This window comes from Scomber japonicus, chromosome 14, assembly GCF_027409825.1.
Source record: "Scomber japonicus isolate fScoJap1 chromosome 14, fScoJap1.pri, whole genome shotgun sequence".
Lineage (NCBI taxonomy): Eukaryota > Metazoa > Chordata > Actinopteri > Scombriformes > Scombridae > Scomber > Scomber japonicus.
This window is the reverse complement of record NC_070591.1, coordinates 32,450,133-32,467,377: the sequence shown is the minus strand read 5'-3', so window position 1 is coordinate 32,467,377 and position 17,245 is coordinate 32,450,133. Positions and strand designations below refer to the sequence as shown.

Sequence of the window (17,245 nt, the reverse complement as noted above, 5' to 3'; positions counted from 1 at the left end):
TTAGGTAGCAAGGTCAGAGTGCTGGATAGTGTGTGGCATATCTCACTTTCCTACAGTCAATCAGTCAATCAATCTTTATTTATATAGCGCCAAATCACAACAAAAATCATCTCAAGGCACTTTACACATAGAGCAGGTCTAAACTGTACTCTTTGTAAACTTGGCTTTGGAAAATCATCTAATCAGTGTTCTTGTTTGGTTATAGGCTCGACTGTGTATTAGAACAATGAATTAGGTGTAAAGTTCAATTAATATTGTTTTCAGATTATTTATATTTTAAATGAGAGAATTATTAAATGAATGAATATTGTATTCAGTAAAGAACTTTTAAGGTATGGTCACAGTTAACTAACTACTTGGTTGTAAGAGATTACCAGTTTAACACATTTTGACATTTCTCTTCTAATTTGCCTCAACTTTGTGAAAATGACTGCTAAATAACTGTGGTAACCCTTTATTACAGAAAATAGTGAGGGTTAAACAACGAAAAGAAAAAGAGAACTTTGATGTGTTGATCCTTACTTTTGGCTTTGCTATGAATGTCACACTACTTCCTGCATTGACCCTGAATGTTATGAATCACTGTAGATGCATGTAAATATAATTTGTAAGGGTCATGGCTGTATGAAGATGCCAGTATAAATTCTGACTTCTGTATAAGCATTGCAGGATTTTATTACAGAAAATGTTTCATATCATATCATATCATATCATATCATATCATATCATATCATATGTGACCTATCGGTGGGCTATGAACATTAGAATCTAATGTGCATGTATTTATATTTGTTATTTTCTAGTTATTGGCTAAGTCCAGTTAATACTAAAATATATAAGTGCCTTCATGTCCTTTAAAAAAAGTTTTGAACAGGAATTAAATTTTTCGTGGTTTGCCTGAAACAAGAAAAAAAAACTATTTATATTTGATTCCTTTTCACACATCATGTACACAAAAGACCTTTGTCCTTGAATATGATTAAACATTCAAAAGCAGTAGCAGCCAAAAGTTGGTTAATTACAGCTTGATGGCGGAGGAGCACTGGGGAGGTTTTTTGGCGACGGTCGGGAAGCAGTGGGCATTCAAAGGAAAGAGAGGAAGGGGCAAGTAGGGGGCAGAGAGGATTGTACCTTGAGGCGTTTTAGGATTAGAGGGCTTATTGAGGGCATGTTGCGCACGGTGATGGGCAACATCTGCCGGGGGGGAAGTCACAAAGCACAGGTGGCCAGCGGTGCAAAAAGGTTCACAGGGCAAAGGTCACCAGGAGGCCAGAAAAAACGAAACAGGGTAGAACCAGAAGATCAGGGGAGGATGGGAAAGGGGGGGGGGGGGGGTATGGAGGAAATAGAGAAATAGAACATGAGAGTGAAAAGCAAGGAAATGGGGAAGGCAAAGGAGAGAAAAAAAAGGAAACAAGGTTGAAGAAAGGAAAGACAAAAAGAGGCACCAGCAAAGCAAACTATGGGTCTGGAGTGGCAAATGGGACAATTGATGTAAAATGATACTTCAATTCTTTCAGTATGTGAAAATTGCAAATTTCTTGAGAAATGTTCAGTATTGAATGATTGCAAATGCTTAGGCATCCACTACTGAAGGGTGTGTATGCATCAAGGTCCCATTGACAGTAAACCAGGCCCTTAGATTGCAGCGGAGCAGAGATCAGGTGGGCACCAGTCTTGCCACAAAGAGAGTACAGCAGTACAGTTACAGTGCACATCCAGACTTACTGTGGCCATCTGTCCAACACAGGGTTGTACAATACGCCGCTTCTGTTGAGATGACCAGCATCATCAGATACAAGTTTAGAAGAGGGCAGTAAAGGTATGATCCTGCTGATATCTACATTTTCCCCCACTGACACCAGATACAACCAGCAACTTGCCTACTTTTTACATACTGTACATATTTCCTACATATTTTGCACCAAACTTCAACCAACCCCCCCCACCCCACCTGAAACCCAGAAGAAGTGATGTGTATTACTTCCTCTTTCTTTAAGTAAAGTTTTGAGCACACGTCTTTTCACTGTGTGATCAGTCACTTTAAGTAAGTATATAAGTTGAATGTCAAAAATAAATAATAGTGCTATTTATGTGGAAATATATACAGCATGTGATAGGTAAATATAAGTGGGGGAATACATGTAGTAAAAGTAGGCAAGTGTGCTGCTTTGTCCCTCACCATTAACAGCTGTCCACCCCATCAGCACAGAGGTTGAAATGTAGAGAAGCAAAAGGCTGCCGATATTAAAATGAAATCATTTAATCATAATAAGAAAATAATTATTTCCTGTGAATGTGATGTACGATCAAATTATCATAAAATCATTTCATTTTTATTAGTATGACTACCGGATAAATAACTAACTATATATTACACTATTAAATGAATAACAAGAGTCTAGCCCTAACCCTAACCCTAACCCTCAGCTTAATGCCAACATCAGCATGCTAATATTCTCACAATAACAATGCTGATGTTTAGCAGGTCATATCCTTAGTTTAACCTATTCACATGTTGACACTTGCTGATTATAACAAAGCACAAAGTACAGCTGAGGCTGACAGAAATGTCACTGCAGGTATTGGGCAAATTAAGATTTCGATCTCATTATGGCATTGGATGTTGGTGTATCATCAAGGTGATTGATTATTTGTGTATATCATCTGATGTGGCTGTGGAAAAGCCTGTCATGTCTTAGAATAACCCTAAAGATGTCATAATGATGTCATCATTGTTATCTCTGGGCATGGAGACTACACATTTAGAATAAACAGACAATGTATTAACATCACAGAAATAAGTTATAGGTGTGGAGTCTAATAAAAGGCACGCTTGAGAAGCAATATAGGAAGTGTGTTTGGTACTTTTTGACACTAGCAAATAGACATATCAGAATAAAATCATCAATAAAATATCAATCAAAATATATCAGCTTCTGATGCTTCAGTTTTTACTCTCGTTATTCAGTTATTTTTTGTAAGTCCTCCAACATCAAGCTAGAGTTTCCATTTATTTTTACCATATAGCTGCTTATATGTATCAAATGTCATTCCTGTCAGGAACTACAATGGCTGGTGGTGATGAAAGTAACAATTAAATTTTTTGTTTTTTACACAGATGGAAAGTGACTTTTCAATTTGATTAAATGATTTCATCTTAACATTTGTAGTCCTAGGCTTTGCTATAACATTTCAAGAGATAATAATTACATTCTTTCTTGACATCCCTTTAAACTTGATTTGACATATTTTGTTCTCCTAGGAAGTCTCTGAAAAGCAAAACCAATGATCTGACAACATTTCACCGCATTGTTCAGTGATTGTCTTTTGGTGGAGAGCAGATGATTGAGGCGTGCCTTGGCTCTACAGCTGGCTCTCTTTGCGGCATGACTTGGTGACAACCCCACTGAGAGTTATCTATGGGGGTGTTTTGGGGGCACCCACAAACCTTCAACATCAGAGCCTGACTGGAGCGTAAGGCAGCCAGGGTTTTCAGAGGGAGATCCTGCACAAAGAGGCCCTGCACACCAGGGAAGTGGTCATTTCAGTCAGTGCTGGTAATGGTAATAACGAGCTATTATCCAACGACACAAAATGTGTCACAAGTTGGGTTTTTTTTTGTAAATTCTGACTTGTAGATGCTTAAAATTGAACCATGAGGCTGCTGCAGAAATACACTTAAACAAAGACACAGGAAACACTTGCTGATGTTGCTGACTTTCTCCTGAAAGGCAAACTCTCGAACTTCTCTCTCAACACTGAACCTTTTTACCTCCAACTAATACCCCAACCCCCATGGGTCTCACTATAGGACTGAAGCCTGGAGTGTGAGCAGACAGTGGGGATGGACCTCCCATACAGAATGCTGCTGGGGGCTCTAGAAAGTGTATGAAAAACAAATTCAACAGACATACAGCTTGTTAAGGGGGTGGGGGATTGGGGGCTGGGTTCCCTTGCAAGCTTAAAACATCAAACCCGATATCCTATCTGGGTCCTTCTTCCTCTGAACTCCCCATACTGAACTTTATCTAGCCTAGAGCATTTACTGTCCAGAGATGTATATCACAGCCTGATGCCTTATCGATAGCAAGTCATAAAACCATTTCAACATGCACCATGCTGTTATTCTGAACAGCACTCAATCGATGTAGCAAAACTTTGATCGTCTTAACAGGAGCACTTTAATAACCTAAAGGTTGAATTATGCTGGAAATGGACTTAGCTATCTGAAAAATCCCCCTTTACACAGGAGACTCTTATTCTTGGCACCCCCACACACAGGCTCTTATCACGTCTGACTGCATGCTCCAGCAGGCTGCTGGTAATTGCCTTGTTTTCTCTCAACAAGCCAAACCCAAGAGACGGTGGGACCACAGAACTGCAGAGCTCTCTTCACGTGTTGCCCGTCATTTGTCTCTCAGGCTTCTGCAGTACTTTCTCCTCTTCCAACTTCACTTTTCTAGTCTGACATTAAACAACTATACATGTGAGCGTGCGAGAGATAATGTTATCAGCTGTAGGATGAAGAGTATGGGTTCAGTTATAATATAATATGACAACAGTGCAGTGGATTCACATAATTTCTGCATGTTAGCATAGACATTTATAATGAAGTGGTAACTTTTCACGTAAAGATAATGATATACAATTCATTCCAAGATACATTTTTCTTACCCGATGTGTGTAGTCTCCGCAGACACCCTGGAGGGAACACAAAAAGTTTAATCGCTTGAAAAAGACGAAGTTTCTCAAATACAGAGCTTGACACAAAAGTGAAACTTGATTTTACACCTAACACATAGCTTGCCAATCATAGGAACTGCCCAGCCTGTAAAAACAGTCACTTCTGTGACCCAGATCATTTCATTGGGATGTCCTCAGGGGCACTTAAGTTTGGGCTTATAGACTACAAATTCACAATGGAAGCAGCATAACAAACTGGGGACGTGGAGCTTGAAAGATGTGGGTGTTTACAAGGCAGTAAGGGTATAACCAGGTTGCAATTTGCTGGGGGGGGGGTCCCCCCCTCTGGTTTATATATCCCTGCCTTTGCTGAATTATTTTTATCACCCAGATGGGATAAAAATGTATCCATCCTCATAGTGATTTATGCTGCTTCACCCATAGACCATATAAAATATCTAAAATAAAAATATGCTATTTAAAAAAAATCTAAGTTAAGTGCCGCAAGGTGAGGTCAATTCATCTACCATTCATCTACACTCTTTTGCTGTGAGAAACCAATTTCATTGCAAAGTCATTCCTTTAACTGGTAGTGATGAAAATAACTATGTACATTTCCTTCCAAGTATTCCACTTGCAATAATATGATTTTGACCACTTGGGGGCAGCAGAAACAAGCTGCAAACACAAGACTGATATATTATTGCCATAGAAAGTTCATATTGTCTCGCAAATACTATTCTGGAAACCAGATTGATGAGAGCTGTGAGAGTGAACCAAGACAGTAAAGTTGTGGGCCATAACCATGAAAACAATGAGGTAAAATAGACTAATGCTCCATAGAGCCAAGAGAAACTGCAGAGTTAGTGATGCCTTCCTGTCAAAAGTAGTCATTTAGCTTTTAATATTAAAAAATATACAAATTAAGCTACATTTTTTACTTGTACTTGGATTTTTTTTCATACAGTAGCAGTTTTGCCACTTTTCTTAATTAGTCAGTTACCTCTAGTGATATCTGCGTGGCTAAATACCATTAGAGTTAAGTGAGAAAATATGTTTATTTTTGGTTGTTTTTTGTAATACGTGAGAGTAGATTCTAAAACACTTTAAGTCAAAAGTCTGAATATTTTGTCCACCAATGCCAACTACTAAACTGTAAAAACCCTGACCAGTTAACAAGATGTAAACATATCAAATGCAAAATGCAAAATGCAAAATGCAAAAAACATCTCACCTTCTCCCCTTTGGGTCCTGGTTCCCCCTGGAAGGAACAACAACATAGGTGAATGAGATACGTTGAGTAGTTAAACAGTTATCTTAAAAGATTAGCAGGCTATTATCTTAGGACTGATGTTAGACTTTAGACACTTACTGTGTGTCCTTTAGGACCACGCTGACCCTGAAAGACAACAGCAACAGACAGTCATGAATTGGGTTTAGTCAGTGACATGCAGCATAAGAAAGATTTCAAATGGACTGAATATAAAGTAATCTAATAAGCATGACTGAATAGAGATAACTAAGGTATCAAACAAACTGATTCATTATCTTATATCTTTCTTCTAGAGTCTTTTCTAATTACTTGTCATGGATGAAGCCATTGAGTTTGACTTCCCATCAGACCCTGGAGTGCACCCAGTAAGTAGCTGTCAGAGTGCAGCGACTGGTTGATTAATGAACTCAGGGACAGGACCCAGTAGGACACATCTTGTGCACCCCATGCTGGTGACCCCGCAGGCTCAGCAGCTCCAAAGCCACTTTGTGAAGGCTATAGCATCTTTATACATTTACCATACCTTTACAACCTCTCAAAGCCCTTTTCAATACTCCCTGACATTCATCTGGAAGGAGACTAAGAAACAGGGACTCATTACAGGGCCATTAATCTTCAATATTATCTCAACAGTATCCAACCCCACTTGGCCCCCTGGAAATTTTGCCATTTGTACTGGCAAGGAATTCACTGGAGCTGGACACAGTAAGCTCTTCAAAAAACAAACCTACCATGACTTCCCCCCAGTCTGACTGAGAGTAATGGTTTTCAAACAGAGACATGTGAGAAGCTACTGAAATCAGCATTGAGTGTGATAAAAGCCAGACAGTCAGCCAAGGCTGGACAATGCTGACATGACCACAACATCATTCTAAAGGAACAGAGCTCCTTTATCCTCAAATTCTGTATTAGAGGTGGAAAAAATCCAAGAAGGTCATGAAAACTAGTGAGAAGAATGACCAGTGGTCACAGTGACTTTGTCCAATCCTACTGACAGACAAGAATGTTATAATTCTACAAAAGCCCTAATGGTTTTTTTTGTTGCTTTTTGCAGTGCTCACCTTTTTTATTTTATTCTTGCTTTAACAATATCTGAATATGGCAGCTATGGTATAGTGAATGTTATGGAAAAATAGTGGTTATGCCAAATGAACTGTGGTTAGGGTATGTTATACTTGAAGGTATGGAATGATACATTAACTCTTTTGCCCTGCATGAAATGATAAAATGCCCATCCACAACCTGTATATTATTATTCCTGCCTTGATACATAAGAGCTATTCTACTTCCTGGACATAAATCATGATGTGATGGATTTTATTCTTGATACTGGGCTGGATTTAACTTTTCATTGCATCTTTTCCTGAAGCCATTCTCCTCATACAGGATTAATATGAACCAGTTAAATAGTCAGTGGAAACTGGAAATCGACATATTTTCTTTGGCTTCATAACAGCGGAGTGTTGGCCAGAGTCTTCAGATCATTAGTCACTAACAATACTGAAATGGATCATTTCAAAAATCTAGTCCTGCTTTAATACCTGCTACATGTTCAGTACATGGCTAATAGAGAATCATATGATTTCTGAATATTCAATGTTCATGTTGATGAAAATGCTTGTGGCATTAAATGTTCTCAAGCCTCAGTTAGTACAGTCTAAAATGCCTGTTTGAGTTTGTCAGAGTTTTACCTACTAACCCTGACTGAAAGCCAGAGTGTGGCTAACAGCTCCCATCTGTCTATTTCTTTTCCCTACTGCATGGACTTCACTGTTAGCCCATTACTGTGGTGCATAAATCAGGCACCTACTCTGTTTTTCTTCTAACTTTGTGGGTACGAAATAAACAGAAAGTTAAAGTGACCTTAACAGCAAAACAAGGTTCAATGAAATTATGTCATATTTGCTTTGGCTTGTTGTTGTAGATTTCATTTCACATGCCCATAATGTATATCCAAGGTTTTATGGCCACAAATGAATGTTGCACCAGCGGTAGTTGTATTATGGCTCAACACAGTTTATGACAAATTTAAGGAATGCTTACCATGTCTCCCTTAGCTCCGTTCTGTCCCTGTGTGAACATTAAAACAGTCAGTGCAGGTGGTAAAATAACTGAATCAATCTAAACAGATACTTGATTCACTTGGAAAAACTTCTTACAGATTTCCATAGCATGTTTAACCTCAACCTATAATAACAGTAATGACACTAATAGAGATTTTATTACAATAATGACCATAATCATTCTTAGCTTAATTATGCTCATTATTATCATAGGGTGCAGGGATTTTGGCACGGAAAAGCACTCAATTATACAGTCATTTCATTTTTTTGACAGGAACTTGATTAAACTCACAGACTTGCCATCCAACCCAATTGGACCCTAGGATAAAACAAAAGAGGAGATGTTTGATTACATGTAGAAATCATCAATTGTAGTACAAGTCTCTGCAGCAAAATACTATGTAGCTCCATCACAAAGAACAGTGCCTGTGTGCAAATATTGGCTAAATATATAACAGTGAAGTGTTTCTTGCTGCAGTTTATGTACACAGTCACATACCTTTGACTTTCTATCAAATAACTAAGCTAATTACTTAGCTTTATTTTTGTTATAAAGCCAGTGTAAGGTTCTATGACCCTATAAAAGTAGAGATGAATCATAAAGTAATTCTATATACAGCAGTATTTATCCAACATCAGCTAATGGCAAGGCAAGGCAGTTTTATTTATATAGCGCATTTCGTACACAATGGCAACTCAATGTGCTTTACATAATACAGAAAAACATGTAATTTGAGAAACATTAAAACATACAATTAACCCCCCACCCACCCACCCCCCACACTAATAAGAAAAACAAAGTACAGAAAAATAGAAAGAGAAAAATAAAATGCTAGCGAATGTTAGCTACCATAAGCTACTGGTCATGTGGCACCACACAAAGCAGTAGCAAAACCCTTGACTGAATAAGGACAGTGCATTGACCTGAGCTTCCTACATACTTTTCATCTGTAGGAAGCAGAATATGTTATTTCTTCTTTCAAAAGCTCATTTTAATGAACAACCATTGCCTCTAATTTCTATTATATGTCAGCTAACTTACGCTTCAAATATCTTCAGTCAAAATAAGAATGCAGTATGTACAAAATCATAAAAATGTAATTCATTATCCAAGTGGCCAATATGAAGATTGACAGATATATCAGAACACTGTTGTTCATTAACATGAGTAACTTATCATTATTGACTGTGAGAGCAGGAACTGGTGACAAGTTGTTCTTAGGGAAGCTTGCAGGCAATTTTTGTGTACTTTATTGAAGTCTGTGTAAAGTACATTCATTGATTTACTTCTAAACATATTATACATTTTGGAAAATGGTTACAGAAAACATGTGAAAAGGTTGATATCTATGCAGTACTGAATTGTGGAGATAGAGCCTTAAACTGTTTCTCACCTTCTCATTTTTCCTGATTTTCTGGGCCTGCAAAAAAGGGCCCTTGGTCCCTCCCCTACTATATACTACACTACTACTACTACAGTCTACAGTTAGCTAGTTAGCTGAGTTAGCCGCCAAGTTAGCAGCTGAGCTAGCGGCAGAAAGAGCTGTAGCGTCCATGTTTCTGGTAGAGGTGGGGACTTTGATTGACAGGTGACACTTGGTAGGGGGCGGGGTTTCAGCGAACTCGGTGGAAACACTCACAGCGTTTGGGAGCAGAGAAAGAGGCTGATTTTTACACAACTTTGAAGCCTAATTTCATATATGTATGGCGATTTTTTTAATCATTCAAATTTGGCAGGGTGGTTAACAACAAACTTTTCTGTGGTATGTCAAATTCAGAACATGTATTTATTCTTACTTTACACAGACTTTAAGTGTTACTGTCACTTACTTATTACAGTTTCACTTCTAAATTTGAAGCCTTCAGAATTATTTCCTGCATCAACTATATAAACAGCATGAGCATGACTTACTGGAAAGCCTGGAAATCCTCTTGTTCCAGGTTGTCCCTAAAGAGAAAACAGAAAAAACAATCAGATTGTTCGTTGCACCACAGTCGGACATGACCGATCCCTCCACTGGACGGAGATATTTGTTTATTATTGTCATTGATTTTGACATAAGGAGTGAAACTGCAGACTCAGTGTGTGTGTGTCCTCTCTGCACAGGGGGAAATTAGAAGCTGAAATGCTATTAGAACACTGAAAGTAGAAAAGAGCAGAGAGTTTTAATTGAATAGAGATGGATGAAGGTTAATGACCTCAGTGACTATATGTCAATTACAATTAGTCATGGTGGAGGTTTGTTTGAGCTTTCTTACCCTGCTTCTAAGACTAGTACAGGACATTTTATATCCTCAGGAAAAGGAGTGAAGGAAAAATAAAGAAGTCGAAAAGAAAATTAAAATGACTAATGAAACAGATTGTATGTCTGGGACCAGAGGTAGGTACATGGAGCTTTAAAAGGTTTCTCTCTCCAGGGATGTTTGGTCTGTTTCGGGCGAAAAAACAGGACAAAGGCTTCATGGTTTTAGACTTTATAATTTGATTTAAAAAATGTAACTCTAGGTCTACATACTATCTTTTCACAAGGCTTTCAATTTCATGGTCTTTATAAGCAGATGGCAGAAGGAGTTAGCAAACTCCAAAGATGCAATTCAAAGCTGTGTAAAAAGCCTATAACATAGTCTGATTTAGGATTTTTTTTAATTATTATTTTTTATGAAAATCTAGACTTAATTTTCAAGCCCAAATGTTTAACCAATATGAAAAGAAAGTTGAAAAGCTTTGGAAAAATCTAGTAAGTGGTCCTTGAGTTCCACTAAATATTATTTTTTTAATTACTATGTCCACTTTTCATGGTCAGAGGTTTTATGAGACTTTAAACTGGCATGGAAAACTCCTTTTGCGTCTTAAATATGCAAACCAGTATGATTTCCTCGAAAATAGTTTAATGTGTATTGAATAGATCATTCTGTATATACTACAAATTGTCATGTGGTTGCTATATGTCTAAAAAAATAACTATTTTGGAATCCATAGTCAAGCCATTAAGTTTAAAACCTTTCTTGCAGTGGAAAAATATCTCCACACTCATCCATTCAACTCGATGAAAATACAATGTGGCGAAGCAGTGGAGGCACTTTGCTCGTCTAAGCTGTCATTTCCTCTCGTTCTCCTCACTTCTCTGTTGAATTAGCTCCCTTGTTCCATCTAAGGTTGCGACTGGAGTCTCTTATGTTGATCTCACCTGCTGTGGTAAACTACCCTCTAAGTGTTTCTGACTGACTGGCCCTCTAGGATCTGGACTTGGCTCCTACTGTGCAGACCTTACTCCACAGCCTGTTATTCACTAGAAATGCCTATTACCATCCAGGAAGAGTGGGCACACACAAGTATAGATTGTAATGACCATCAATTACAAAAACAGATGACTGTTCCACTTAAGTGTGCTAGACTCTTGCTGAAGTAGAGCAAAAAAATAGGAAAAAGTTAGTTTTTTTAAGGCATTATGCAACGTATGTTCTCTTAAAAACTGAAAAAGGAGAAGAAAAAGAAACATGAAGGTCATTTGGCCCAAGAATGTGGGTCATAACAAGGGATCTATTAAGACCTGGTGTCTGGATAACTCACAGTGACCCACGTTGGACCAGGATGGAGTTTCTCACTTTGCTTCCTGATAAAACAAGCATGACTAATGATCTGATTTATAGCCAAATCACACTTTCAACCTTCCTGAACAATGTTGCTGTTTCCACACAGTCTGTAATTATATATCTTTATGCTTTCTCTTCATTTGTGGTGCATTCAACCCATTTTAAATAGAGAAGGTTCAGCAAATCTAATACCAACCTGATCCACAAGCCTGGAAAATCTCTCCAATTGTGCAATTTAATCAATAGAACTGTAAGCTCTCTTAGTGTCTTAGAGCCTGATGTGTTAAGCAGAAGTCTGCTAAAATGGTAGCTAATAAAAAGACCTGGCGTCAGGCAGGCAGCAGTGACTCGGGATAAGAGATTTAGTAGGTGTAGAGAGAGATGAAGGTACTTACAGGAGGTCCTCTTGGTCCAATGATAGACAGGCCTGGTTCACCTGGCGCTCCCTGTGGACAGATAGAAAGAAAAGGAGAACATATAACTAAAAGGTAAGATGGAGAGGGGATTTCACTTACTTTCCCAGTCATGTCTATAGACATTATTAGAGAAATTCAGCACACTGATGCATTTAAATACAGTAGCTAGCCATCCAGGAACATGCTAGAAAGTGGATGTTAGCAAGGTGGCTTGCTAGTTATCAGTTAGCAAGTGCCAGCTTCCTCAGTCACTAAACCAACAAGATATTTCAGGGGTCTATTACACATCAAAGTCGGTTTAGCATCATGAGGAGAACGACTAGAACAGTTGTATAATGTCGTCTGAGGCAGCAGAGCGAGCTTTCCACACTGAGAAGCTAACTGGTGATGTAACTCAGCTTGGACTTGAAGACAACAATTTTTTACTACAATTCTTTTTCAAGAGAAATTCAGACTTATAAACTGGACATGGAGTTTAAGAGATGTGTTCATATGGGAAATGTGAAATGTAGGACCCAGCATTTTTGTAGCTTCAAACATGTAAAGGACTAAATGTCAGCGGGTGTCTTCCACAAATCCGCCAACTTAATGTATATAGACTACTACATAGTTAGTGTGCACCTAACTATGTTATTCAAGAGATGTATTTATAGACTCTTGTCTCTGGTAGTGTCTGTTCTGGTGGAAGTCATATAAAACTAGATGGTGTGACAAAGCTGATAGCTCCCTTTGTTTTGGATGCTTATGACAGTTTGTGAATGATCAATGATACAAGTTCATGGGTCAAAGTTCTCCAAAATTGAGCTCAATGTATAAAAGATTTACATGGAAAAACTGTGGTTCAAGAGCATGATTGTATTGAAATTAGTTTATTTCAACCCAAAATTTTGTGACAGCGCCTTACGTGTTCACATGAACACTTTCATCGCAGTCATCAAGGATGTGTACTCTTCATAACTCGTCAATGTGACTCTAAAGGTCAGCAGTGGTGGTGTACAAACAGTGCTATGGCTCTGGCACCAACTGGTTAGTTTGTACAGTGCACAGCCCCACTGACTCCCCCTGCACAATCCCACAAACCACTGTGGCTAGACTGGCCCAACTCTGGTTTCCAGCACTTTCCCTAATTAGCTTCTCTTCTCAGGAAGGGAAACCCAATCACAAGGACATAGTTGATGATCCCAGTCATCCATCAAACACAAAGGTGATTCTAAATATTTAGAAGGCCAAGTATTTGTTTTCTCACTCTTGGTTTGATGGCAGATGTATCACATTGGGGGCCAAAAAGCAAATGTATGGAAAAATAGTATATATGTCATCAGAAGCAGTTTTCAGTTACTTCCTTGGTTTTCTACAGCTTTAGTAGATTAGACAAGTGAAGATCTACAGATATACTCATAAAAAGATTGGATTACTTTGGTTGTAAGGGGTCAAGGTAACAGTCTAAAGTTAGAATCACAAATCAGGACCTAGTCAAAGAAAAAACTCGCATAAAACCAATTGCTGTGGAATTGCAAGCAGACACAACTATGTAGATCTCATTTCCTTGAAAGTGACATTTTCTCAAACCCATAAAGTGTTCATTTGCTGTGGTACCTTTTTTTTCTTGGCAAAACAAATCTATCACATCTTTCTGTTTTTTCTCAGTCCAGCTCCATTTGCCCGTCGCTTGCCACAAACACTCTCCCGCAAAAGCCAACAAAGCCATTTGCTTGAAGAGAGCAGCGTTCTGGTAAAAGTTGTCTTTGTGCCTGCCTCACTATTGCTTTCGTAGTGATGATGCTTCTTTTTAAATGATAATCTTCAGCCAAGTCTGCTGTGTATAGAGTAATTGATGATTGATTGATTTCTTCATTGTCTCTGTTCTGGCAGCTACTATAAGAAACTAACCACACACATGGGACAGATCCTGATCACACTATTACAGTATGTTCCCTGTCTAGAAATAAAAAGGAAGATTATTTTGGATGCAGGGGTCCATAAAGCCACCACTACATTGTCTGGTTCTCTGCTTACCGTCTTGGTGGTCAGGTTACTATTTCTGGTCTCTCATAAGTCAGGCTGTGGACCAGGAGGCTGAAACTACTTTTGTTTTGGCTGACTGAACATATTAAAAATGCTTGGCAAACAAGCACAGTTGTTATTTTGCTAGTGACAGTCTAGAATGTGCTGTGTGTTTCTCCTTTCTGTGCACATTTGGCCTTATACATCACAAATCAAGTTGTATTTGATGAGAACAGATCTCTAAAAATGCAGTTTCTGGCTTTGATACAGCTGATGGGGGGTTTGGGGGGAAGGGGGGTTGTTATGATTGCTTTTGCAAACGTGGAGAGCTAGATTCGATCCCACCACACACATTTATTTGCAGTATGTTGATTTCATTGATTTCTTGTTTTTTGGTTATGTTATAGTTTTGTTTTTTTGTGGCTCACCTGAGGGAAGCAGAACATGGTGGATACGAAATGTTGTCATAGTGAAACATGTCAGAAAACAGTAGCTCCTTTACATATCCAGCAGAGCAACATCATCCACCCATTGGAGTCTGTTTCTGGCCGACACATGAATCTTGAGAAAAAAATATCTGGCTCTTCACTGTTGGATATTCTACTTTCTTCACCAGCCACTCTCCATAAATATTTCTGTTTTCTGTTTAATGCTGAGCAGGAGTTAGTGCTGGAAACAAAGCTGATAAATCTGCTGGCTGGAAAAACCAAAGCACCGTAGAGTTTAACAAGCTGCAGAGTTGGATATGATTCTCTTAGTGTTAGTCACAATAAGCTACAAACATAGTCAATGTTAATATGATATATATTTGTTAGTGCAGCTGAAAATAAATAGTTGAGTGGAGTAGTTTGAAGACATGTGAATCTTTGTGTGCATGTACAAGAATAAGCAAAACAGATCAAAAAGTCTATTTCTAGGGAGGCATATTGCATTCCCATTTTTTAAATTATTTTTCTGAATCAACAAGATTATAATTTTTTATTAATCTTAGTTTAAAGTGGGTACATACAGTATTTGGAACCAATCTGAATGGTCTTGTACACAACTGTGATTTGGAAATTTGAAGGCTCCAATGTACTGTACATACACTGACAATGGACTTCTGAAGTGTAGAGTGAAGAGTAATTTCAAGCACTTTTAATGAAGCAGTTTAACTTTATTGTCAAAAAACCATTTCAGGTAGAAATGATTCTTCAAAGCCTTTTCTGTGTCTGGAGGGGATCTTTAAGTTTCACTCATTGGCAGCGATGCACTGCACTTAATCTAACTCCCACATAGAGTTCATAGACAAACTTAAAATCAACCTTCAACAAACTGTGGGTAGAGGTGGTTGCACTGAGGTGAATAAAAATGATCATTATGATTTTAATATCCTTGTGTGGCTGACATTGGCAGATTCACTGCATGGTTACCGTCTCTATTGACACACTTAAGCAATTCATAAAGCCAAGTGGGAGATATCAGAGCCTACAGTAAAACTTGTCTTACATGTAATTTCCATCATGAGGCCAGTATCAATCTTTTCTCTCCCAGCTGGCAGCTCATATTTAAGCTAACTTCAACAAGACAGAGAAGTAAGATTTAACTGTTGCGCAACACACCAGTAAGAAAATTTATTTATCTCATTGTATAACTCTATTCATTATACGCTCTCTTTGAGAATCTCCTCATGTACTCTGCCGTGGCCCCTATAAATGTCTCTCCACTTTCTTTGGGGAGTCTTAAATTAGAACTTTCAGACGCTTATGTGACAAATTGTTACTATTGTGTTTCATAGTGTAAAGAGTTCAGGTAATCCAACCAGGGTGGGAAACCATTTACAGAATGTGACCCTCGTGCTTTTTCAAAATACAGACCTCAGTCCCTGATATAAATCACATGCTACCTGTACACACAATACAGTGCACTGTTCAATAGCTAAGTCACAACCTATTTTGTCCAGCTCATCCGACTGAAGCAAACCACAGATGACCAAAGTCGCCATAAAGACCGAACCAAAGTTGCAGTTTGGGTGATAAATCGTTACATTTTTTGTAATCCTGCTAAATGGCACATGCTCCTAAACTTACCTTCTCCCCTCCATGTCCTTTTAAGCCCTGGGATCAGTCACAGCAGACACAGTCACATGCAAAAAGGGTGTCAAGGGAGGAGAGAGACACAAGAGAGAGAGGAACCAGTGTTAGAGACACGGAAAGGGTTTCGGGGCATGCAGCATCCTCAGGGTTGGTGATGGGGGAGGTGCTGAAAGAGCTACAGTAAGGAGGAAGCTAAAGGCCTCAGTATGCTTCCAACAGAGTGTTTGTCTGATTGTCTAACAGCCTCTGAAACATCCTTTCCAAAAAGGTGGAATTGGGGGTCTGACAATCCAACGTTTACACCCACTTTGAAAGGGGTTTTGTGGTGCCTAACCCTAACCCTAACCCTAACCCTAACCCATTACTCACAGAGCTACCTGCATCACCTCCTGAATGTACAACCAAGTCCAACACATGGATGACTGTTTTGTTTAACCCTTACATACTGTTTAGGTCAAATTTGACTCGTTTTGACATGTGACAGCTGTAAAAACACCTCAAATATTTTTTACCCTGGAATTTAATGACTTTTCCTTAAGTGGCCCAAAATATACAACAATTAAAATTTTATTAAAAAGTGTTTTCATGAGATTTAAAACTGTCAATTATGATTTCTTTTTATGGTCTAGCAGTGAAGACTGATGGCTCTAATGGTTATACAATAAACCCTACACTTCCATAAAGTTCTGATCATTTTATCTTTACATTAAATACATGTCCATCATTATTGCTATGTTATATTTTCATGTCTTAGGTAAAATAGGACTTGACATTGTGTGATAGGAACTGTTTGATGGTGTAAAAGTTAAAAATACACTCTCACTCTCTCTCTCTCTCTCTCTCTCTCTCTCTCTCTCTCTCTCTCTCTCTCACTCTCTCTCTCTCTCTCTCTCTCTCTCTCTCTGCTCAAGGTTTAATCACACATTTATTGATCAGTCAGATCCACTATTGATGCTTTCTAAACACATCTGTGCTTCAACATTTGGTATAAACACTTTAAATGAGGAGATTCTTAGACTGAAATGACATAACATACTGCGAGGGTGTACAATATGAACAGTATGTAAAAAACATTATGGTGATTTTGTATAAAACTACAGTGATACACAGAGGACACAGAATTCTTGGGGCAAA

The 17,245-nt window shown here is 38.4% G+C and overlaps 1 protein-coding gene across 5 annotated transcripts in view; it reads right to left on the bottom strand.

Moving 5' to 3' along the window:
• col13a1 (collagen, type XIII, alpha 1) overlaps window positions 1–17,245 on the bottom strand; it is a 129,985-nt gene that overhangs the window by 35,506 nt on the left and 77,234 nt on the right. For 3 of the 5 annotated variants that reach the window (XM_053333459.1, XM_053333462.1, XM_053333463.1), the window contains exons 4-11: window positions 12,012–12,062; window positions 9,935–9,970; window positions 8,315–8,341; window positions 8,003–8,029; window positions 6,059–6,085; window positions 5,921–5,947; window positions 4,678–4,704; window positions 3,452–3,523 (exon numbers count right to left, since the gene is read on the bottom strand). In XM_053333459.1, coding sequence (XP_053189434.1) covers window positions 3,452–3,523; window positions 4,678–4,704; window positions 5,921–5,947; window positions 6,059–6,085; window positions 8,003–8,029; window positions 8,315–8,341; window positions 9,935–9,970; window positions 12,012–12,062 — 294 coding nt within the window. Of the gene's footprint in view, window positions 1–1,728; window positions 1,771–3,451; window positions 3,524–4,677; window positions 4,705–5,920; window positions 5,948–6,058; window positions 6,086–8,002; window positions 8,030–8,314; window positions 8,342–9,934; window positions 9,971–12,011; window positions 12,063–17,245 lie in introns of all 5 variants that reach the window. The other 2 variants (XM_053333460.1, XM_053333461.1) reach the window with 1 other exon arrangement.